The sequence below is a fragment of the Schistocerca cancellata genome, chromosome 4 (assembly GCF_023864275.1).
Source record: "Schistocerca cancellata isolate TAMUIC-IGC-003103 chromosome 4, iqSchCanc2.1, whole genome shotgun sequence".
NCBI lineage: Eukaryota > Metazoa > Arthropoda > Insecta > Orthoptera > Acrididae > Schistocerca > Schistocerca cancellata.
This window is the reverse complement of record NC_064629.1, coordinates 573,820,847-573,845,966: the sequence shown is the minus strand read 5'-3', so window position 1 is coordinate 573,845,966 and position 25,120 is coordinate 573,820,847. Positions and strand designations below refer to the sequence as shown.

General features: G+C 39.4%; 1 protein-coding gene across 2 annotated transcripts in view; it reads left to right on the top strand.

The window, feature by feature from the left end:
* Window positions 1-24,822, top strand: part of LOC126183200 (lysosomal aspartic protease-like) — a 91,774-nt gene extending 66,952 nt beyond the window's left edge. Inside the window, exon 9 of one of the 2 annotated variants that reach the window (XM_049924967.1) lies at window positions 24,503-24,822. In XM_049924967.1, coding sequence (XP_049780924.1) covers window positions 24,503-24,655 — 153 coding nt within the window. In that variant the 3' untranslated portion in view covers window positions 24,656-24,822. Of the gene's footprint in view, window positions 1-1,294; window positions 1,615-24,502 lie in introns of those variants that run through there. The other variant, XM_049924966.1, reaches the window with a different exon arrangement.
* The last annotated feature ends 298 nt before the right edge of the window (window positions 24,823-25,120 follow it).

The following is a 25,120-nucleotide window of genomic DNA, read 5'->3' as shown; positions in this document are numbered from 1 at the left end:
AGGGGCAATGACAATAGAAGTCTGATACTGATAGATTGCTTTCCATTGAAGAATTCTGAAATGTGTAATTTATTCAAAAATGAGGTGGTCTATAGATATTTTTTGTGCAATTTATACTTTAGTTTAGTTTGAATATGAGGAGACCATACCATTTAGTTTAATTTGAATATGAGGAGACCATACCATTTAAAATTATCAAAAAGGCTGAAAATAAACAAGTGTTATATGATTCACTGTGTCTGTTCCGCATTGTTTGTAAAATGCTTGGTTAATCATACATCTAGGATGCTACAAGAAAGGCACTTTTCCTACAATAACAACCTCATATTAATTTCAAAGTTTATTCTTGTATGAGGGCAATTAGGTGACCCCCCCCCCCCCCCCCATCTTCTGCCCACACCCTCCATCCACATGGTTGATCCAAGCACCACAGTGAGAGAATTGAAAAAATTACAATACTTACATTGTAACTCTGATACTCTGATTTTTTTCCCTTTGTACATTAGATGTGAGTATGAAAAAGAGAAAGGCAAGTGGCACTGAAAAAGTTGCCCACAGCAGCACATTCAAAAGTTGCTTGTGGGGGGGGGGGGATAGTAGTACTAACAAGGATAAGAAGAAAATATTTTGGCCTAGTTAAAAGATGGTACTGATATCAGTGAAATAAGATTTATATTTTTTGGTATATGTTGCATAATAATGGAAGTAGAGAGGCAACTTGAGTTTTGCAAGTCTTGTCTATATGTTTTAAAGAAGCTCAATTGTGTATGCTATATTTAAATGGGCAAACTGGAACATGGTGCAGTCCTAAAATTCTTTTGTCGTGAGTGGCTCATAATTGACATAAATTTATCCAAAACTGGTGGAAGCTTATATGCAGTTTTCATTTTCAACAGATCAGAAATGGGTGGCTAAATTCAAACATTGCCATACTTTGCTTGAAAATTATCAGCTTGAAGGATATCACAGAGCTGTAATCATAGGTGAAAACATGGAAAGTATACTTTTCCTTGTAACTGTTGTGTCCTGATACAAAAGTAGTGTGCTTTTCGATATGTTGGAATCCATTTTTTGTAGGCTTCATGAGAAAGTTTCTGTTGAGATACTAGTACAGTGATGGAAGCTAATATTGTTCTTCAAATATGTGTTTATAAAATGTCAAGTATAATGCCACATTTGAATAACCATAGCTTTCAGTATCACGTGCCTACTGGTACGTAAAAGTGAAAGAGGCTATTTTACAACCATATGATAAATGGGCATTATGATACATAAAAGTTTATTTTTCTTTCAGATTACAAAGTGGGGCTTCACTGTCTGCCTATCTGCACTGGTTGGAAATGAAGCAAGTAATATTTGGTCACTAGGAGCATCATTTATTGCACAGTATTACACAGAGTTTGATATGAAGAGTGACCGTATCGGATTTGCAAAAGCTAATATATAGCATAAAGTCAATGATAAATTTGCGGTCTCCTAATTTGTGTTCATTTCAATTATATCACTGTTTTTCTGGCTGAAACAGGCTGCTGTATTGTACAGACTGATTTACTATTCATTTGTTTGATAATTATGTGATTTATTATAAATAAAAATTGCCATTTTTAAAAAAAATCCTCCGCAGCTATAGTCATTGTATATATAAACATTTTTATTTTTTTCTTCTTTTTTTCTAATTGTTGTGTATGGTACAACATTGGTATCAGTAAAAGTAACAGCTGACTTTGTAAAGGAATTATTGAGCTGTCAGCTGGTATATACTGTAAGTTCAACGTTGTAGCTCAGCTATTAAATCTTAATGGTTCTTTAGACCGTAGCATACAGACATAACACAACTATATTATCACAGCCTTTGAGCTGAAATGAGGTGATAAATCCATCTATTTGATGGATGTGGAAGTGCTGAGGCTTAAGGTAGTGTGAGGATAAGGAAAAGGGATGGACAGCAAGGAAGTAGACATGAATGGCGACAGAGGAAACTCATTCACATGCAAACAGGGAGAGTTTCAATTTCCACACGAGGAAATAGGTTGCAAAAGGGTTGGCGGGGGGGGGGGGGGGGGGGGGGGCAGCAGGAGATTGGTGGTTAAAGGAGCAGAGGTAAGTGGAGGATGGGGACTAATGAACTTGTAGCCCAGGTGAATCGAGAGTAGAAAGACTAAGGAACTGTTCCCAGTTGTATAGTTCTGAAAAGTTGGTAGAATGAAATTTTCACTGTATAGTGGAGTGTGCGCTGATATGAAACTTTCTGGCAGGTTAAAACTGTGTGCCGGACCGAGACTCGAACTCGGGACCTTTGCCTTTCGCAGGTAAGTGCTCTACCAACTGAGCTACCCAAGCACAACTCACACTCCGTCCTCACAGCTTTACACAGTTTTAATCTGCCAGGAAGTTTCATATCAGCGCACACTCCGCTGTAGAGTGAAAATTTCATTCTAGAAACATCCCCCAAGCTGTGGCTAAGCCATGTCTCTGCAATATCCTTTCTTTCAGGAGTGCTAGGTCTGCAACCTTCGCAGGAGAGCTTCTGTAAAGTTTGGAAAGTAAGAGACGAGGTACTGGCAAAAGTAAAGCTGTGAGGATGGGGCATGAGTCGTGCTTGGGTAGCTCAGTTGGTAGAGGACTTGCCCGCGAAAGGCAAAGGTCCCGAGTTCGAGTCTCGGTCCGGCACACAGTTTTAATCTGCCAGGAAGTTTCTGAAAAGTTGGTTTTGTGGCATAGTTTAGTAAGATGCCATTGTAATCAACCATTCTGTGTTGAGTTGCGTGCTCTGCAACCATTCAGTCAGAATTTGGCAGTGGCTGTTCATACCAGCGGAAGAGTTGTTTGGTGGATATGGTAATATACCAATTCATTACTACTGGTTGTGCAGTGAATTGTCCCTGGAATGGGTGTTTGTCATTATTGTAAATGGAGTTGCATTGAACAAGGTATACACTTTACTAAAATGCAATTTTTGCATAGCTGATTGTCTTGAAGTTCACTTCCTTGTCCTCACATAGAAGTACGATAATGGCACAGGCCTACTTTGTATGAATAAAAACCACTGTTGGTAGGATTCTGAAAGTCTTTTGAATCTCTGTTTATGAAACAAAATAAATATCTGTAAATATTTGTATTTTAACCCTTCAATCATCAGAATAACAAAATGTAACATTCATTTGCTTCTGTGAGCTATCAGGTCCAACTACAAAGTGTTTGCTTTCTACTGCTTCACAAACATGACATTTCTCCATTACTGGACAACTTTCCACCAAGCATTCCCAAAGAACTAGTAAAAAGATAACATTTAAAGCCAGTAGATTGACATCATTATCAAAGCTGTTAACTGATAACTATTTAGCAAAATTTAGTATATTTAAATTTACAGTTTTTATGTTAAATCTTCTAAACATAGAAGATATAAATAATTTCTGTTATGTTGGAAGTAATCATGTTTAATGGGTATAGTTGTATATGAACACACAAATTTATTAAAAAAAAAAAAAATTACCAAAAGCTCGCATAAAAATTTATGGATGAGAATGTGCCAGCACAGTGATTGCAGCAAGCCAGTACTAACAGAAACTTTTTTCCAATATTGCAAGACAAACTGGAAAAATTTTCAAAATTGTAGATTACAACTGTTTACAATATGTACAGTCTTGTCTTCTGGTCTTGACTTACAATCAGTTCTTCTGACTTCTCCTTTACCCACAGTCATGGTCTTCACTCTTAACCTCTTCATCATAGTGTCTTTTGCTCAAGCATGGTAATAGTAGTCTTTCACTTCGTTGAGGAACCATCAGTTTGTCCTACAAAATATTCCTTGCATTAGTACACAGAACCAGGTTCCCCTAACACATAACAAAATATATTAAAGCAAAGCTTAGTTGGAATTGTAGGAATGAGAAGACAAACTACTCAAAGAATGTGAGGTAAAATTTCTTAACATATACCACTTAATTTGCAACAAAGCAATTGTTAACAATTATTACTTTGAAGATGTTTTCACATGTAAAGTTAGACAATCAATAGCATCTTCAGATGACAAACAATGTAAGTGAAGATAAATTTTATATACAAGAAACTGTCATCATGAAATATCATAAGTTGGTGTGTATACCAACAGTTAAACGACCAATCATACCCATGTACTGAAACATGAGGATATGAGAGAGTGTTTCACAGAATGTATGTTGATCATATGAAATAACTTAGCAAAGCTTTTTCATATATAATTTTGCAGTAATATCGACACCCCATATCTTTTGATTCATTTTTGTAGTAATTTAACATTAATACAGTTCGAAATACAGACCATTATGCACATAAGTAAATAAATCCTAAGCCGTGCCTAGATGCATTGCCATGGTACAAAATACCAAAAGGTTGTCACCTGACAGAAGTAACACAGTGAGAAAACTGCATAAATAAAAATATTAATAAAGCTAATGGGATTGATGTGTCATTCCATATCTCTGATCAGTATTTTCATTGTGAAATTCTTTTTTGGAAGAAAATAGACAAGCTGCCTCCATATAGTGAAAAAAGAAGTATAATATTTCATGAGAAAATTAGTAATGCACACAAATATTATAGCAATTAGTGTATAACATGTGACTAAATGTACGGACAAACCATATCAGCGCATGGTAAAATATTGAAAACTACAAATGAGTACAAATTGAACTAAAATGTACAGTTCCTTAACCACTCACGTATGCTGGTGATATTGAATGTTCATTCATAAGTATTCATTTCCTGAACTATATTGAAAGTCAAGGTATTATGTTTGCATTCTTACACAGCAAAGTCAAATAATGTAATCACTTTGCACAAATACTGTCATGTAACATTGTGCATTTATAACCACCACAAACTGTCATGCTCATTGCTGAGCATCATGTCCCCCATGAATCAAGTGTCTACATCCTGGACTTTACCAGCTTCTCTTACAGCCTGCTGGAGGCATGAGGGACCAGTTTTTGGAGGAGGTGACTGAGGCTTTGAAAGGCCTGCTGCCAGGTTCCTCAAAGCAAGGGCTGCCTGTCTGCCACAGCCTTCTGAGTTGGTGGTCACTCATGGTCCACACTTTGTCTGAAACCACATGGACAGACCTCGTAGCGACAATGCGGCCAATGTCAGTAACACCTTCCAGCAGAGCAGAACATGCCTCAGCCAGAGACAGCATGCATGCCACCTTCCCTTGAATGCTCCGCATGGATGTAATTCAAATGCTGTGCCCAATCAAATTGCATTCCACTAGACCTACACAGATATGCCTTGTCCTGTTACAACAAGCTGTGTCTGAATTTAGTAAATGTCCATTATACAGCTAACAGTTCTTTTCTAGTTACATTTTAGATTCTTTCATGTTTTTGGAGCATCGTACATGTAGAAGCAGCCATCAAGTGTTTATGTTCCCATCCAAAATTTTTATATAGAACAAATCCATAATCACTATCATCATAAAATAGACAAAATGTTAAGGAAGAAAGATTGTGTTTAATGTCCCATCAACATCAAGGTCATTAGAGACAGAGCAGAAGCTCAGATTGTGATGAGGATGGGGAAGGAAATTGACCATACCCTTTGAAACCATCCGGGCATTTGCCTGGCGTGATTTAGAGAAATCATGGAAAATCTAAATCTGGATGGCCAGATGCAGGCTTGAACAGTCCTCACAGATGCGAGGCCACTGTGTCAACCACTGCCTCACCTCACTCGATAAACAAAATGGTAAGGATAAGTCGAGTCTGTACAGAACGTTGCAGTTACTGAGCACTTGTTATAGAATGAAAAGCTTCCTCACACTCTGTCCCATATCTAGACAGAATTCTTTTTCAGTAAGTTGCAGAAATGTGATGCATTTGTACCCTTGACTACTAATGTATTTTCTATGATATCCATACATGACGAAAAAGGATTTCAATTGATCCTTATTGTTGGGTACTGGAAACTCAGCAATGGCTTTAGAAACCTCTGTCCAGACAGGCCTCAGAAGGCCCAACAGTACCGATAGACTGCCATATCATCCTTAGCCTAATGGCATTACTGGATGTGGATATGGAGGGGCATGTGGTCGGCAGGTGTACTTTTCTCAGTAATGCAGTATCCCAAAAACTTCAGTTTATTAACTACAAATTTATATATTTTTTATTTTAATGTCATCCCTCCTGATCGCAATTTGTCAAACACTTCTTTTAATAACAGGAAATTCTCATCCCAGCTCTGAATGTAAAGCAAAATGTCATTAACAAATATGGTTAATTTAGAAGACAGTTCCTGACCTAAAACATGATTCAAAGCTCCGATGAACTCAGGTAATTTAAACCAAAGAATACATCACAGTGCTGGTAACCTTTACCATTGTACAAAAATGTCGTAATATTTTTCTGAGATTCTGGAGCAAGTGGAACCTAATGAAATCCAGAGATCACATCTAAACTTGTCATCAGTTTAATATACTGAAACTTTTGTAATGACTCATTTATGTTCTCCAGCTTGCTGTTTCCTCGATGTATAACTTTTTTCAGATGTCTGGAGTGTAAAACAAGTCTAACACATCCATCACATTTTATCAGAACCATCAGAGGTTTATAATAATCACTGTTACTTCTCTCAGTTATACCATGCTTTTCCATCTTTTGCAACTCCTTTCAATTGGTACATTATATAGTTTTATAAAAAATGGGCCAAGAGGTTTCAGTTTTAATACACATTCAAAATTCTGTATCCATCCTGGTATATCACTGAACACATCCCCATCTTTCCATAACAAACCTTTTTACTCATTCTTTTGTTCATCATGCAGCCCCTCAGTTTCAGATACCTTTCCCTCAATTGTTTTCATTAACCCTTGAGTGGGTGTGACTATGTATAAAGTGCACCAACCACAAATAAAATTGTTTTGCGTTGTTCCATTGTTGTTTCACAGCTTTAAGCTCATAACTATACCTTCATTACTGCTTTAAACACAGTGATAAATTGTGTTGTCATATGTGCAAGTGAGCAGCAATAGTATAAAATGAACAGCAAGCTAAGAGAGAAAAAATTAGGATCAGTGCAGGAAAGTGACCCAGATTACAAGATAGCAGCACAGTTCTACAATGAGGCTTTTCTCAACGATATAATTTGTAATCTAGTAAATGGTTGGATGGAATCTGATGCATCTGCACTGTTTAATGCTTTGAGTGAGTCATTACTGTAGGGTAACTCCTGTCAATGGCATCAGAGTGTTGCAATCAAAGTTTATTTCACTATTGTTTAATTAATCAGTGCTTTAGCTTATATCATGTAAGTTTATTTTATCATTGTTTAATTAAACTAAGATTAAACTGTGATTTTGCTCATACATATTTACCTTGGTATCTTGAAGACAGCAATTCTTTACATGCATACAATGTGCGCTGCGTACCTGCTGGTGTTATGAAAAATAGTGTGCCAGCTTGAGGGTTAATTCCTTGTCTTCAACTTCCCGTTCTGAATTATTCTGTACTATATGATTTCCCTCCTTCTTAAATGACAACCTATTTACGTTTTCACAAGCAACTTCCTTTCCCTCCTTTATAAATTTTGTTCGGATTATGTTTCCCTTTATGTCTGTCACACATAAGGTTTTCTCTTTCCGTCGAGAGCAGCACTAACTTTGTGTAACTTACTGCTCCCAAAATAAAATCTTGATGTAGTTCTGGAACTATCAAACAATTGTGTTCAAATTCTATACACTTGATTTCAAATGTCAGTAAAATTTGATTTCTTACCATGTGCTGTGTCTACCAGTAGCACCTCTAATCCTATTATAACTGGCATTTCAATATAATTCTTGTTGTTGTTGTCGTCTTCAGTCCTGAGACTGGTTTGATGCAGCTCTCCATGCTACTCTATCCTGTGCAAGCTTCTTCATCTCCCAGTACCTACTGCAACCTACATCCTTCTGACTCTGCTTAGTGTATTCATCTCTTGGTCTCCCCCTACGATTTTTACCCTCCACACTGCCTTCCAATACTAAATTGGTGATCCCTTGATGCCTCAGAACATGTCCTACCAACCGATCCCTTCTTCTGGTCAAGTTGTGCCACAAACTTCTCTTCTCCCCAGTCCTATTCAATACTTCCTCATTAGTTATGTGATCTACCCATCTAATCTTCAGCAGTCTTCTGTAGCACCACATTTCAAAAGCTTCTATTCTCTTCTTGTCCAAACTATTTACCGTCCATGTTTCACTTCCATACATGGCTACACTCCATACAAATACTTTCAGATATGACTTCCTGACACTTAAATCTATACTTGATGTTAACAAATTTCTCTTCTTCAGAAACGCTTTCCTTGCCATTGCCAGTCTACATTTTATATCCTCTCTACTTCGACCATCATCAGTTATTTTGCTCCCCAAATAGCAAAACTCCTTTACTACTTTAAGTGTCTCATTTCCTAATCTAATACCCTCAGCATCACCCGACTTAATTCGACTACATTCCATTATCCTCATTTTGCTTTTGTTGATGTTCATCTTATATCCTCCCTTCAAGACACCATCCATTCCGTTCAACTGCTCTTCCAAGTCCTTTGCTGTCTCTGACAGAATTACAATGTCATCGGCGAAACTCAAAGTTTTTATTTCTTCTCCATGGATTTTAATACCTACACCAAATTTTTCTTTTGTTTCCTTTACTGCTTGCTCAATATACAGATTGAATAACATTGGGGAGAGGCTACAACCCTGTCTCACTCCCTTCCCAACCGCTGCTTCCCTCTCATGCCCATCGACTCTTATAACTGCCATCTGGTTTCTGTACAAATTGTAAATAGCCTTTCGCTCCCTGTATTTTACCCCTGCCACCTTTAGAATTTGAAAGAGAGTATTCCAGTCAACATTGTCAAAAGCTTTCTCTAAGTCTACAAATGCTAGAAACGTAGGTTTGCCTTTCCTTAATCTTTCTTCTAAGATAAGTCGTAAGGTCAGTATTGCCTCACGTGTTCCAGTATTTCTACGGAATCCAAACTGATCTTCCCCGAGGTCGGCTTCTACTAGTTTTTCCATTCGTCTGTAAAGAATTCGTGTTAGTATTTTGCAGCTGTGGCTTATTAAACCGATTGTTCGGTAATTTTCACATCTGTCAACACCTGCTTTCTTTGGGATTGGAATGATTATATTCTTCTTGAAGTCTGAGGGTATTTCGCCTGTTTCATACATCTTGCTCACCAGATGGTAGAGTTTTGTCAGGACTGGCTCTCCCAAGGCCGTCAGTAGTTCTACTGGAATGTTGTCTACTCCTGGGGCCTTGTTTCGACTCAGGTCTTTCAGTGCTCTGCCAAACTCTTCACGCAGTATCGTATCTCCCATTTCATCTTCATCTACATCCTCTTCCATTTCCATACTATTGTCCTCAAGTACATCGCCCTTGTATAGACCCTCTATATACTCCTTCCACCTTTCTGCTTTCCCTTCTTTGCTTAGAACTGGGTTTCCATCTGAGCTCTTGATGTTCAAACAAGTGGTTCTCTTATCTCCAAAGGTCTCTTTAATTTTCCTGTAGGCAGTATCTGTCTTACCCCTAGTGAGATAAGCCTCTACATCCTTACATTTGTCCTCTAGCCATCCCTGCTAAGCCATTCTGCACTTCCTGTCAATCTCATTTTTGAGACGTTTGTATTCCTTTTTGCTTGCTTCATTTACTGCATTTTTATATTTTCTCCTTTCATCAATTAAATTCAATATTTCTTCTGTTACCCAAGGATTTCTACTAGCCCTCGTCTTTTTACCTACTTGATCCTCTGCTGCCTTCACTACTTCATCCCTCAAAGCTACCCATTCTTCTTCTACTGTATTTCTTTCCCCCATTCCTGTCAATTGTTCCCTTATGCTCTCCCTGAAACTCCGTACAACCTCTGGTTCTTTCAGTTTATCCAGGTCCCATCTCCTTAAATTCCCACCTTTTTGCAGTTTCTTCAGTTTTAATCTACAGGTCATAACCAATAGATTGTGGTCAGAGTCCACATCTGCCCCTGGAAATGTCTTACAATTTAAAACCTGGTTCCTAAATCTCTGTCTTACCATTATATAATCTATCTGATACCTTTTAGTATCTCCAGGGTTCTTCCACGTATACAACCTTCTATCATGATTCTTAAACCAAGTGTTAGCTATGATTAAGTTGTGCTCTGTGCAAAATTCTACCAGGCGGCTCCCTCTTTCATTTCTTAGCCCCAATCCATATTCACCTACTACGTTTCCTTCTCTCCCTTTTCCTACACTCGAATTCCAGTCACCCATGACTATTAAATTTTCGTCTCCCTTCACTACCTGAATAATTTCTTTTATTTCATCATACATTTCTTCAATTTCTTCGTCATTTGCAGAGCTAGTTGGCATATAAACTTGTACTACTGTAGTAGGTGTGGGCTTCGTATCTATCTTGGCCACAATAATGCGTTCACTATGCTGTTTGTAGTAGCTTACCCGCATTCCTATTTTCCTATTCAGTATTAAACCTACTCCTGCATTACCCCTATTTGACTTTGTGTTTATAACCCTGTAGTCACCTGACCAGAAGTCTTGTTCCTCCTGCCACTGAACTTCACTAATTCCCACTATGTCTAACTTTAACCTATCCATTTCCCTTTTTAAATTTTCTAACCTACCTGCCCGATTAAGGGATCTGACATTCCACGCTCCGATCCGTAGAACGCCAGTTTTCTTTCTCCTGATAACGACATCCTCTTGAGTAGTCCCCGCCCGGAGATCCGAATGGGGGACTATTTTACCTCCGGAATCCTGCTATACGAATCAGCTAATGTTTTTTCTTCCAAATTCCCTATTTTCAAGAAAGCATAGGGGTTTCCGATCTCATCCGCCCCTGTATCAATGCCTTCATCTAGGAAATCCCTTACAACTTCACTCAATTCCATATCCTTGCTATTCTGGATACTTTTGTTCCTGTTTCTAGTAGGTAAGTCACTTACCATCTTCATCCAATTAATATTTAAACCATAAATAACATTGCTTCTTATATTATAATGGTCATCCCACAAGTTACCCAAAAGCTCAATTAAATCTTCACTCACCCCTACCTTTCTTTTATATGATTCATAAATTGCATTGCAGTTTTCTTTCCACCAGTCAGGGTAAACTCTTTTGCACAACATTGCTAATTTTTTCAAAGTGAGTAAGTAAGTAGCTCTTCCTTAACATTTATGCGAACTGTGTACAGAAAACTCTTTATCACTAATTTCCAGATTTAGAACTGAAGACTGATTAGACAACTCACATCCATATTTGTTCTGAACACTTTCTGTGACTGATTTATGAGCACAATTAGTATTCATACATATATTCAGACACTTGGTTTGTGGGACCGATGACCGCCGCAGTCTGGTCCCTTTAATCCCACAAACCGACCAACCAACTTGGTTTGTAACTTCATTTACATTTTTACTTGCCTCTAACAAACTTAACGAATAATGTGGAACAATATTTCTTCTCATCTAACAAATCATCTTTTAATCCAACAAAATAATCTACTTTTTTTTTTTTTTTTCATACTATGCAAGCCACCTGACGGTGTGTGGCGGAGGGTACCCTGAGTACCTCTATCGGTTCTCCCTTCTATTCCAGTCTCGTACTGTTCGTGGAAAGAAGGATTGTCGGTATGCTTCTGTGTGGGCTCTAGTCTCTCTGATTTTATCCTCATGGTCTCTTCGCGAGATATACATAGGAGGGAGCAATATGCGGCTTGACTCTTCAGTGAAGGTATGTTCTCGAAACTTTAACAAAAGCCCGTACCGAGCTACTGAGCATCTCTCCTGCAGAGTCTTCCACTGGAGTTTATCTATCATCTCCGTAACGCTTTCGCGATTACTAAATGATCCTGTAACGAGGTGCGCTGCTCTCCGTTGGATCTTCTCTATCTCTTCTATCAACCCTATCTGGTACGGATCCCACACTGCTGAGCAGAATTCAAGCAGTGTGCGAACAAGCGTACTGTAACCTATTTCCTTTGTTTTCGGGTTGCATTTCCTTAGGATTCTTCCAATGAATCTGTCTGGCATCTGCTTTACCGACGATCAACTTTATATGATCATTCCATTTTAAATCACTCCTAATGCCTACTGCCAGATAATTTATGGAATTAACTGCTTCCAGATGCTGACCTGCTATTTTGTAGCTAAATGATAAGGGACCTGTCTTTCTATGTATTTGCAGCACATTACACTTGTCTACATTGAGATTCAATTGCCATTCCCTGCACCATGCGTCAATTCGCTGCAGATTCTCCTGCATTTCAGTACAATTTTCCATTGTTACAACCTCTCGATACACCACAGCATCATCTGCAAAAAGCCTCAGTGATCTTCCGACGTTATCCACAAGGTCATTTATGTATATTGTGAACAGCAATGGTCCTATGACACTCCTCTGCGGCACACCTGAAATCACTCTTACTTCGGAAGACTTCTCTCCATTGCGAATGACATGCTGCGTTCTGTTATCTAGGAACTCTTCAATACAATCACACAATTGGTCTGATAGTCCATATGCTCTTACTTTGTTCATTAAACAACTGTGGGGAACTGTATCGAATGCCTTGCGGAAGTCAAGAAACACGGCATCTACCTGTGAACCCGTGTCTATGGCCCTCTGAGTCTCGTGGACGAATAGCGCGAGCTGGGTTTCACACGACAGTCTTTTTCAAATCCATGCTGATTCCTAAAGAGTAGATTTCTAGTCTCCAGAAAAGTCATTATACTCGAACATAATACGTGTTCCAAAATTCTACAACTGATCGACATTAGAGATATAGGTCTATAGTTCTGCACATCTGTTTGACGTCCCTTCTTGAAAACGGGGATGACCTGTGCCCTTTTCGAATCCTTTAGAATGCTACGCTCTTTTCATTAATCTTAATTTCTCCCTCTTCAGTAACATCATTTACATTACAAATACCAGTTGCATTTTCATCTACCATGTATTTCTCATTCTGCTCATGCTCCACTACTTCTTCATTTTTGGAAAAGATATAGTAAATGTTTAAGTTGTTACCACCAGACTCATTAAAATTTTCTCCCATGTCAGTACCATAAAAGTTTTCTTGATCACTTTCTTGCAATTCATAATTAAGATTTTTTTTCTATTGTGTTCTGGTCCTTACCTCAATCTGACCAGAAATTACTCTAAAACTCTTGATACACTGTAATTCTATTATTTTGGTATTTTTCTGTACTTGCCCTGAAGTTGTAACAATCATTCTCTATTGGATATCTGTCACGACTACTGGTACATGAATTAAGTGTATTATTTTCCACTCTCACAATGTACACCTCAAATGCAGTGAGCATTACTTTACCAGCTCATTAACTTTAGTACTGTGACCCAAATGCTGAGTTGCATGTTGATTATGATTGCAGTTTCTATTACTTTGTTCATATTTTCTATTATATTGTCTCCCCCTCTTATCAAATTCTCTTGATGCTCCCCTTTCTTGATTTCTATGATTATTACCTTCATTTCCCCCATGATAATAATTATTTCCTCAGTTTCTATTGTAACCTTCTTGTATGAAACGATTTGGACCAAGACCCTATCTGTTATTTCTTTCAAAACCTGTATCCAATTTCTCTATATATTTGAGAAACTGTTCAGCTGATTGGTCAGGCCCATGCATCAAACCCTTTGGACATTCTTAGTTAACCTTCTCTTTAATGAGTCGATTTCGTCAGTTTGTCAAAAGGTTGGTTCAAATGAACAAGTTTCCTTGATTGATTTTTACAAAATTCTTTCATACCCCCTCTGTAACTTGGCCAGCTGAGAAATTTGCTTTTGATTGTAGCCTGTTCTGATTCTGACCAAAATTTATTAAGTAAACTCTTTTCAAAAATGTTGTATGTTAAATATTGTATGCAAATCTAATTTGCCCAATATTATGCCTCCCTATCAGAACATCTTTTTGCAAATTTAATTTTAAGATTATGAGTCAGATCTGCATAAAATTGTATTTATGTTATTCTAAGAAACCAAAAGGATGCAAACAACCATATCTACATCTATATGTACATCCATACTCTGCAAGCCACCTGACTGTGTATGGCGGAGGGTACCTTGAGTACCTCTATTAGTTCTCCTTTCTATTCCAGTCTCGTATTGTTCATGGAAAGAAGGATTGTCAGTATGCATCTGTATGGGCTCTAATCTCTCTGATTTTTATCCTCATGGTATCTTCGCGAGATATACGTAGGAGGGAGCAATATACTGCATGACTCGTCGGTGAAGGTATGTTCTCGAAACTTCAACAAAAGCCCATACCGAGATACTGAGCATCTCTCCTGCAGAGTCTTCCACTGAAGTTTATCTATCATCTCCGTAACGCTTTCGCGATTACTAAATGATCCTGTAAAGAAGCACGCTGCTCTCCATTGGATTTCCTCTATCTCTTCTATCAACCCTATCTGGTATGGATCCCACACTGGTGAGCAGTATTCAAGCAGTGTGCGAACAAGTGTACTGTAACCTACTTCCTTTGTTCTTGGATTGCATTTCCTTAGGATTCTTCCCATGAATCTCAGTCTGGCATCTGCTTTACTGACAATCAACTTTATATGATCATTCCATTTTAAATCAGTCCTAATGCCTACTGCCAGATAATTTATGGAATTAACTGCTTCCAGTTGCGGACCTGTTATATTGTAGCTAAATGATTTGGGATATTTTTATCCAGTGAAACTTTTCACCGGCACATTGGACTTAACATTACAGCATGTGTTAAGAAATGTTTTGCACCAACACCTTGATGTAAATTATGTACCATAATTGTTTTTGAACTTCAAGAAAATTATTCTGTAAATATGACACACTGATTCTTACATTCACTGGTTTTCCCCCCTTCAAAAATCATCTTTCCAACACAAAAAAACTTTTGTGTTGAAATTACAAAATTTTGTATCAAAACTGTTATTAACAAATAAAACTTTGTTACATAAATTGTGCTTTATCTCTGAAATCTCACCTCACAAATTAACCTCCAGATCAGCTACTTTTTGATTGACAATCTGAGCAAAGGATATCCTGTGTTTGCGACTGTTGTCTAATCCTGCAATTTTATAATTTGCAGTTTCAATTTTATCACTTAATTAGTTTTTATCCGCTCATATCTGATTACGTAGTTCTTCCTGGAATCCCAGAATTTGATTCCCTGTCTCCAGTTTAACAGCATTATAATTTTCAGAATTTCTGTTTTCTAGCTCAGTTTTGGTTGCATCACAGTTCTCAGAAATTTGTTTGTCCATTTCAGAAATTTGTTTGTCCATTTCAGAAATATGTTTGTTTCAGTCATTTTATTGTTTGTTTCAGTAATTTGGATGTCTAGAACATCATCAGGCAACATGTTTCCAGTCATCAACAGTCCAGTGTCAGTGTTGAAGGCCCCAGGTGAGGCATAAAGCTTTGTGTCATGCAGTCATGGAGGGTACACGAGTGGGCCTTCAGCTCCAAAAGGCCATATCGATGATGTTTTGTTGTATGGGTTGCATGCTGACATTTGTTGATGGCCCTGTATTCAAACCTGCAGCAATTTGTGGAAGGGTTGCACTTTTGTCATGTTGAACAATTCTCTTCAGTCATCGTTGGTCCCTTTGTTGCAGGATCTTTTTCAAGCCACAGCAATATCAGAGATTTTGATGTTTTACTATATCCCTGATATTCACAGTACACTCGTGAAATGGTCATATGGCAAAATCCCCACTTCATCGCTACCTTGGAGACGCTGTGTCCCATCACTTGTGCACCGGCTATAACATCACGTTCAAACTCACTTAAATCTTGATAACCTGCCATTGAGCTGTAGTAACTGATCCAACAACTGCGCCAGACACTTGTTGTCTTATATATGTGTTGTTGATCGTAGTGCCGTATTCTGCCTGTTTACATATCTCTGTATTTGAATACGCATGCCTACACCAGTTTATGTAGCACTTCAGTGTATATCCTCTGTCACTGTTACCACTTTGATGAGATAATTAGGAAAGATAGATGAAATAGTGCACCTTTACTTTCCCTATTGTGTGTCCATGTGTGCCCTCTTTGTTCCCCAGAACACTTAATTGCCTTTACATTTGATCTCCACTTCATTGCTTTTGCATTCATTGTAAAATTTTTCACTTTTAGGTTATCTGAAAACTACATCAGTAACTAATATTTCTTTGTGCGATATTAATGTCTCAGGATGGTGCACCCACATTTAGTATAGTGTAAGACTACAGAGTTGATAGAAATGGTGAAATGAAGAGAGGGAATGTAGCATTACATAGCCAACAACAAAAGAACAATAAATTTAATGATATGACAAGTTTATCTGTGGTACCAACAAAACTTTTCTCATCAGCATGTTGAGATTTTTATAGCCAAAGTTCATAGCTGGGAAATAGTAACCTTGGTGATGTCTGACCATGTAATTGTTACCATTAACCCTAGGAGCACAAAGTTATTTAGGTTTTCTGGAGCACCAACCCAGGCCAAAATTTTCCCATGTTACGGTACGTCATCAGTCATGTAATACATATTTATTTTAGGTGATTGTGTTTCCAATTTGCAATCAGTTTAAAAATGCCCAGTGACATTATGACTAAAAACATAATGTTTCAAACATACAGGGCAGGTGCAGCCAAGATTTCGGCTCACGAACTGTGCCCTGGCATGAGTGCCATAGTGCTCAGCTTCACTGCACTCTTCCCGCACCAACACGCTACATTGTCTGAGCATAAGGAGGGGGAAACTGCAAACGTACCACATTTAAATGGCAGTGCAGTCACACTACATATGACTTGGTTTTATATTTTTTCTCAACAACGTGGATGACAAAAAAATAAATTTTCAGCATTATTTAATTATTTTTGGCTTGCTGAAGACAGAATATAATTTTTGTGTGGTACAAACTATTGGCATATGGACAGAAGAAGACAATTTTACAGAGTTTTGCACTCAGGTTGCCACATAATCATGACCTATTTAGTTTTATAATTAAATAAAGGCCTTGCACACAAATATATCAATAGAAATATTGTAGCAGTTTGCAACCTTATTATGGAGATGTGGAAAATCTACCTAAGGAAAGTGATGTAGATGTCTTGGACAGTTTTAACACAAAAGGATTTATTATTAAAATGGGAATTACCTTGCAGATCAATCAGACACATATGCACTTGCACAGAGACACTTTCAACTAAAATGGCAAATGGTCTCAAAAACAGATGTAAGACTGGCAGTGTCATCAAAACAGTTAGGAAAGGCCTCTTTGCATACCGTTACATGCCTTTCAGTCTTCGTAACGCAGCCCAGACTTGGCAGCGATTCATAAATGAGGTTCTCCTTCACCTCGATTTCTGTTTCGCCTATTTAGACGACATCCTCATGTTCAACCCTTCACTAGAGGACAAGAAGACCCATGTACAAACTGTACTCGATACCTTGCAGGCAGCAGGTATCGAAACAAACAATAAGAAGCTGCAGTTACACAGAACCTCCGTCGACTTCCTAGGGTTCGTGGTGTCACCAGCGGGCATTACCCCCGCCCGCTAAAGTGCAACCAGTGTTAGAGATGCAACGCCCAACAACTTACTAGGAATTGCGCCATTTCTTAGGAATAATAAACTATTACAGGAAGCACCTACCTGCCGCGGCAGAAGTCCAGGCTCCGCTTACAGACACGCTCGCAGCATGGTTAACTTCAGGCACATGACCCGTCCCTTGGACAGAAGAAATGAACTCCGCTTTCGAGAAATTAAAAAAACGTTTGGCCTCAGCGTTTACCATAGCACTCCCTCACGCGGAGGCAGAACTATTCATAACTACAAACGCTAGCGAAAGCGTGGTAGGCACCGTCCTGAGTCAAACGGTCAGCGACTCTACCTTCCCACTGAGTTTCTTCTCGAAGAAATTGAACAACGCACAGAAGAAGTACTCTGCCTTCAATCATGACCTATTAGCAGTCTATGAGGCCATCAAACATGTTCGTCCAGAAATCGAAGGCCGAGGACTCTATGTACTAACGGACCACAAACCGTTAGCCGGTGCCATACAGAACCCCACTAAAGATCCGCCCCCATGCCGTTTTCGATATTTCAACTTCATATCACAGTTTACCACTGATGTGTGGTATATCAGGGGTGCCGACAACGTCGTCGCAGACTTCCTATCGCGAGTGGACGCAGAGACATCACTTTTCAGTATATCGAACCTTGCTACCTTGCAAGCAGCAGACGAGGAACTCTTGACACCGATTTCAGACCAAAACTCGTCACTCAAACCAGTGCGCATTACTTACCCAGGCGTAGTTGGCGAGATTTGGTGCAACAAATCCACCGGGACCCTACGACCGTTCATCCCGCGCGCCTTACAGTGCAATGTGTTTCTCAAGCTCCACAATTTAGCGCACCCTAGCATCCGCGCTTCCACAAGACTCGTGACGGAATGTTTTATTTGCCACAACATGAAGCATAACTGCCAAGAGTGGGCCCGCAACTGTACACGATGCCAACAGAACAAAGTATCATGCCACACCATACTCCCACTGCATAGTTTCCCTACACCCACAAGCCAGTTTCAACATGTCTACATAGACTTAGTGGGCTCCCTCCCCTCCCCCCTCCCCCCTCCGAGGGCTATAGGTACAACCTTTCAGTAATTGACAGGACAACACGGTGGGTGGAAGCAGCGCCCCTGCCGAACATTACCGCAGAGACTGTAGCACGAGAATTCTTCTCCATGTGGATCACTCATTTTGGTTCCCCTGCCACCGTCACCACCAACCAAGGTCGCCAGTTTGTGTCCACATCGTTCAACTCGCTCTGCGCTCTTTATGGCACACCACAGCCTATCCATTGGATTAGCTAAGCGATGGCACAGGATGCTAAAGACTGCGATTCGATGCCACGGAAAATTATAGACAGAGGCCCTGCCATTCGTACTGCTTGGCCTCTGCGCCACCTACAAGGAAGACTTGAAGGGCACAACTGCCGAGTTTGTGTACGGACAGACACTCATCTTACCTGGTGAACTGGTCAATCCCTCATTTGAACCCATCCTCTCCGAGCTACCTACTTTACTTGAATGCATCAAACTGCATTGCTCTAAACTCCTATACCCTCCACACCAGCCACACTTCCCCGCACACATACATGCCACGAACATTGGAAACCTGCTCACATGTAATGCTCCGCGACGACACAGTGCGGACCCCCCTAAAGCCTCCCTATACTGGCCCACATAAAATTATTAAATGCACAGACCAGACATTAGACATTGAGGTCAAAGGCAACCCAGTCACTCTATCACTTCACCGAGTAAAACCAGCGAACGTGGAGCCGACGTCCCCGCCCCCTCCTGTTGAGGATGCAACTTCCTCTAATTACATTTACAGCCCACAATCGAGCTCCCTTATTTCGCCCCAGCCGCTCCCACTTCTAGGCCCCCTGCAACTTGCAGCACTCCCAGCTCACCCTTCCAAGGTTTCTCGCCCCGACCTTCACTGTCCAATTCATCCCGAGCCAAGTCCAGTGACACCAACAGCTCTCCGTCAAGCTCTTTACCCCCCTCTCAGACCTCTCCCCCCACGCTGGGAACATCAAGGTACTCCCAACCGAGCACATATTATCCCCACACTGCTATACCCGCCTCGCCGGGTCAGGACAAACCCCTGACCACTCCCATCTCCCCATTCCGAGGTTTCTCAGCACCCCTACACAGAACTGACCAGGGCCTTCCACCGGAGACCAGCATGATTGAGCTGCGGGTGGACATTTATCCGGAGGACATCACGAACCTTTCTATCACCATCCGAGGTGATTGTTGGTAAAACTGAGTGCGTCGTCCCCTACTTGCACACCAGCCACATCAGTAGTGCGACGATTCCCACTCCCGCCCTGCACATCCATCGATGCTATCAGAGCATTTGTGTGCCCTAACGGGTTCGTATTCCTGTGCGTGCCATGTGCGTCACAGATCTCCTCACCACACCCACACTCCAGGGCTGGCCGACGCCTTTGCCACCCTCAGAGATTCGACGACTACACCGTCCAGTGGCCCCCCCTCGAGCTGCGAGCACAGGCATCACCACCAATCCCAGATGACGCCGAGGAGTTACCAATCACGCATCTGCCTGTCAACCCACTGCTCCTGCCCACCGCCGAGTACTCCATACTGCAAGGGGTGGGGGGGCTATGTGGTGACATTCACAGAAGTAGTTAAACATCGACTGTCACCAGCTACGAACATTTGATTTCTCTTTGCCATGTTCTTTGGAGCGTCAAGCAGAGACCCACGTCTTGGCACGCTTTTCTTTGTCTTTGTGCTGTATACATTGTGCCATCAAGTACAATAAATCAGTGTTTTTATTAATGGGTGTATTATTCGGTATTATAGTACCCACTTATACCCCATACACATAATCAGTGATATAAATGTTTATCCAGGAGTGAATGGCATATCTGGCCACATTGTTCTGTTTGTCACATTTGATAACTTACCTGATTACAGAGAAGTGGTGGGACAGAAAATAGAGTATGTATTTAATGCAGACGTATATGATGTAACAAATGTCAATTCTAAATTTAATGTATTTGTTGATGGATTTCTATGAATCTTTAACAGCTGTTCTCCCAAGAAAACAATAATACGACAGAAAAGCCTTGAAATATAAAAGTAATCAAAATAACAAGCACAAGGAAATGAAATTCATATGAAATTGTTAGGACAAACAGAGAAGTAGGACTGATTTCATATTACAAAAAGTACTGCTCTATCTTAAGGGAAGTTATTAGAAAATAAAATAACCTTCCATACAATGCCTGAAATTGATATTTCAGATTATTATCTGAATTATTACATCAGAGATGTTTTGATTTTTTCATCTGTTTGGACAATAGTTAAAAAGAAACCAAGAAATAAATTAAGGATGTGACATCTTTGTTATTAGAGAAAACAGTCAAATAACAAATTTTAGCAGTCAGCTACTCAATGTATTTAATTATCACTTCCTGGAAGTAGCTGAGAAAAAAGGTGTGGGCTGATCAAGGCATAAAGTAATAGAATTCATGCAAGAAACAGTGTCAGTGCCATGTACCTATAACCAGATCACGATGAATCAAAAATGCTCAGCCAAATAAATGAAGAATGTATTTAATACCTCCAAAAGGGGAAATGATAGATTATACACTGATGAGCCAAACCATGATGACCACTGGCCACTGTGAAGTTGTATGCTGCCTGATGCCACTAATGGCATGTTGATGCAGAAAGAGAAGTACGGGGTGGGGCAAATAAAAGTGGCCTGGCTAACAGAGTTCCAGGGTACAAAGAAACACAGCAGAGCAAAGGAAATATAGTACTAACCTGACTATATTAGATGTTTAAAGTGACCACCATTCATCTATGGGCACTTTTGGACCATGGTCAGCAAGCTGCTGAAGCCAGATTGATTGCTGCAGTTTCATCAAAAATGTTCTGCTGCAGTTTTTGAAGACAATGAGGGGCAGTTCGCTTGCAGAAGTGGAAGTGTTAAGACGTGCAACGCGGTCGCTCTTCCGTGTGACGCTTGTGTTTACCTACTAGTGCACGCGTGTAACAGCTTTGGTTTGGTACGGTTTTCTGTTAGGCACATTAACACCTGACATTACTATCGGTGACGGCAAGCCCCGCCATGTATGGTGGGGTGTATGGAGAAGGGGGTGGTGACTTTGACGCCCCTATGGGACAACATCAACAACAACCACCTGCCCAGTGGCTACATCCAGATGCAGCACCCTTACCAGCTCCTCCAGGAACTACATTGGACAACACGACGGCTGTGATCACCCACTCGTTAGCAGTTGTTCGGGGAGAATCTGGAATACAGCCGGCAGAAGAGCATATGGATTTATCGGAACAGGATTCCTCCAGCTTCTGATGTCATATAAAGGGGCATTTCAGTTAGGGCATTTTGATCTTGTGTTGCTTGAGTACTTGGAGCAGCATGACAAATAACAGTGATGCTGGTGACTCATATGAGAATGGTGAAATTGAACTGGTGATGATGTAAATGGTATTTTCAGCTGCCTGCATAATTACTGCTGATCAACAATTTTGTGGACTTGTTAGAGTGAAGGACAATTCAGATTCAGCACTTCAACACATGACTTTAGGTCTATCACATTTGGTATAAGACAATGTTATATGAGGCTGGCTATATATGAGACACATCATCCTGAGCTTGAGCAGACAAAATGCCAACATCAACTTATGCCTTGTTGCTAAGTCCCTCATTGTGTGCTTAGCACACTGGACTTGTTACTGGGAGGAAAATGGTTCAAATTCATGTCTGACCATCCAGATTTAGGTTTCCTGTAATTTCCCCATATCTCTCCAAACAAATGCCAGGATAGTGCCTATGAAAGACCATGTTTGTAAAATCCTTGAGACAATCTGAGCTTGTGCTCCATCTTAAATGACCTCAATGGCAGTGATACATTAAAACCTAATTTGTCTTCCTTCTTTCCTTCCATCCTTCCCATTACACACAAGTGTGGCGCAGTGGCAATTCTTACTGAAGACACAAAACCTCTCAAGACACTTGATTGTATGAGTTGTACTGCCATAAATGAAAAAGACTCCTCCTGAGGAGAAAACTTGTCCACCAGTGGAGTTAGTTCTTGAGCATGCCAGGCTAGAAAGTAACGGCAGTGGCAGTATGTTCACAACTGTTCCTCAGTGAAGATGCAATCTACATAATTTCAATCATAGATGAGTAATAATGTTGTTATGCTCTAAAAACCTTGTAACCAATTTGTTTTGTCAATTTTATTCAGGTTCTACCAGAAGTTCAAGCCAAAGAAGTTGTTGCTTGGTATTTCAATTTAACTTAAGAGGATAATCAAGAATAAAACAGTGAAAAAATAGGTTTTGTTTCCAAGTTGGATTTAAAAGGTAAAGAGCAAAAAATGACGGATGCTGAAATATGATTAGCAATGAAAGCTGATACCCTAATTGGGTGTAATGGATAAGTCCTAGAGTGGCTGTTGGCAGTGGCAAAATTGTGCAGGTGTTATGAAGACAATGTGGATAGAACTGGCACTCGATGTAAATTCACTATGTGCCGATGAGTGCTGGCTTATAATCGTAGTAAAGAGAAATTAACTCTCAGTAATGCAGACTACACATTGTAATGACCTCCTAAGTTGATAACATCTCACAGTCTGCCAAGGGGCAATGACAATAGAAGTCTGATACTGATAGATTGCTTTCCATTGAAGAATTCTGAAATGTGTAATTTATTCAAAAATGAGGTGGTCTATAGATATTTTTTGTGCAATTTATACTTTAGTTTAGTTTGAATATGAGGAGACCATACCATTTAGTTTAATTTGAATATGAGGAGACCATACCATTTAAAATTATCAAAAAGGCTGAAAATAAACAAGTGTTATATGATTCACTGTGTCTGTTCCGCATTGTTTGTAAAATGCTTGGTTAATCATACATCTAGGATGCTACAAGAAAGGCACTTTTCCTACAATAACAACCTCATATTAATTTCAAAGTTTATTCTTGTATGAGGGCAATTAGGTGACCCCCCCCCCCCCCCCCATCTTCTGCCCACACCCTCCATCCACATGGTTGATCCAAGCACCACAGTGAGAGAATTGAAAAAATTACAATACTTACATTGTAACTCTGATACTCTGATTTTTTTCCCTTTGTACATTAGATGTGAGTATGAAAAAGAGAAAGGCAAGTGGCACTGAAAAAGTTGCCCACAGCAGCACATTCAAAAGTTGCTTGTGGGGGGGGGGGGATAGTAGTACTAACAAGGATAAGAAGAAAATATTTTGGCCTAGTTAAAAGATGGTACTGATATCAGTGAAATAAGATTTATATTTTTTGGTATATGTTGCATAATAATGGAAGTAGAGAGGCAACTTGAGTTTTGCAAGTCTTGTCTATATGTTTTAAAGAAGCTCAATTGTGTATGCTATATTTAAATGGGCAAACTGGAACATGGTGCAGTCCTAAAATTCTTTTGTCGTGAGTGGCTCATAATTGACATAAATTTATCCAAAACTGGTGGAAGCTTATATGCAGTTTTCATTTTCAACAGATCAGAAATGGGTGGCTAAATTCAAACATTGCCATACTTTGCTTGAAAATTATCAGCTTGAAGGATATCACAGAGCTGTAATCATAGGTGAAAACATGGAAAGTATACTTTTCCTTGTAACTGTTGTGTCCTGATACAAAAGTAGTGTGCTTTTCGATATGTTGGAATCCATTTTTTGTAGGCTTCATGAGAAAGTTTCTGTTGAGATACTAGTACAGTGATGGAAGCTAATATTGTTCTTCAAATATGTGTTTATAAAATGTCAAGTATAATGCCACATTTGAATAACCATAGCTTTCAGTATCACGTGCCTACTGGTACGTAAAAGTGAAAGAGGCTATTTTACAACCATATGATAAATGGGCATTATGATACATAAAAGTTTATTTTTCTTTCAGATTACAAAGTGGGGCTTCACTGTCTGCCTATCTGCACTGGTTGGAAATGAAGCAAGTAATATTTGGTCACTAGGAGCATCATTTATTGCACAGTATTACACAGAGTTTGATATGAAGAGTGACCGTATCGGATTTGCAAAAGCTAATATATAGCATAAAGTCAATGATAAATTTGCGGTCTCCTAATTTGTGTTCATTTCAATTATATCACTGTTTTTCTGGCTGAAACAGGCTGCTGTATTGTACAGACTGATTTACTATTCATTTGTTTGATAATTATGTGATTTATTATAAATAAAAATTGCCATTTTTAAAAAAAATCCTCCGCAGCTATAGTCATTGTATATATAAACATTTTTATTTTTTTCTTCTTTTTTTCTAATTGTTGTGTATGGTACAACATTGGTATCAGTAAAAGTAACAGCTGACTTTGTAAAGGAATTATTGAGCTGTCAGCTGGTATATACTGTAAGTTCAACGTTGTAGCTCAGCTATTAAATCTTAATGGTTCTTTAGACCGTAGCATACAGACATAACACAACTATATTATCACAGCCTTTGAGCTGAAATGAGGTGATAAATCCATCTATTTGATGGATGTGGAAGTGCTGAGGCTTA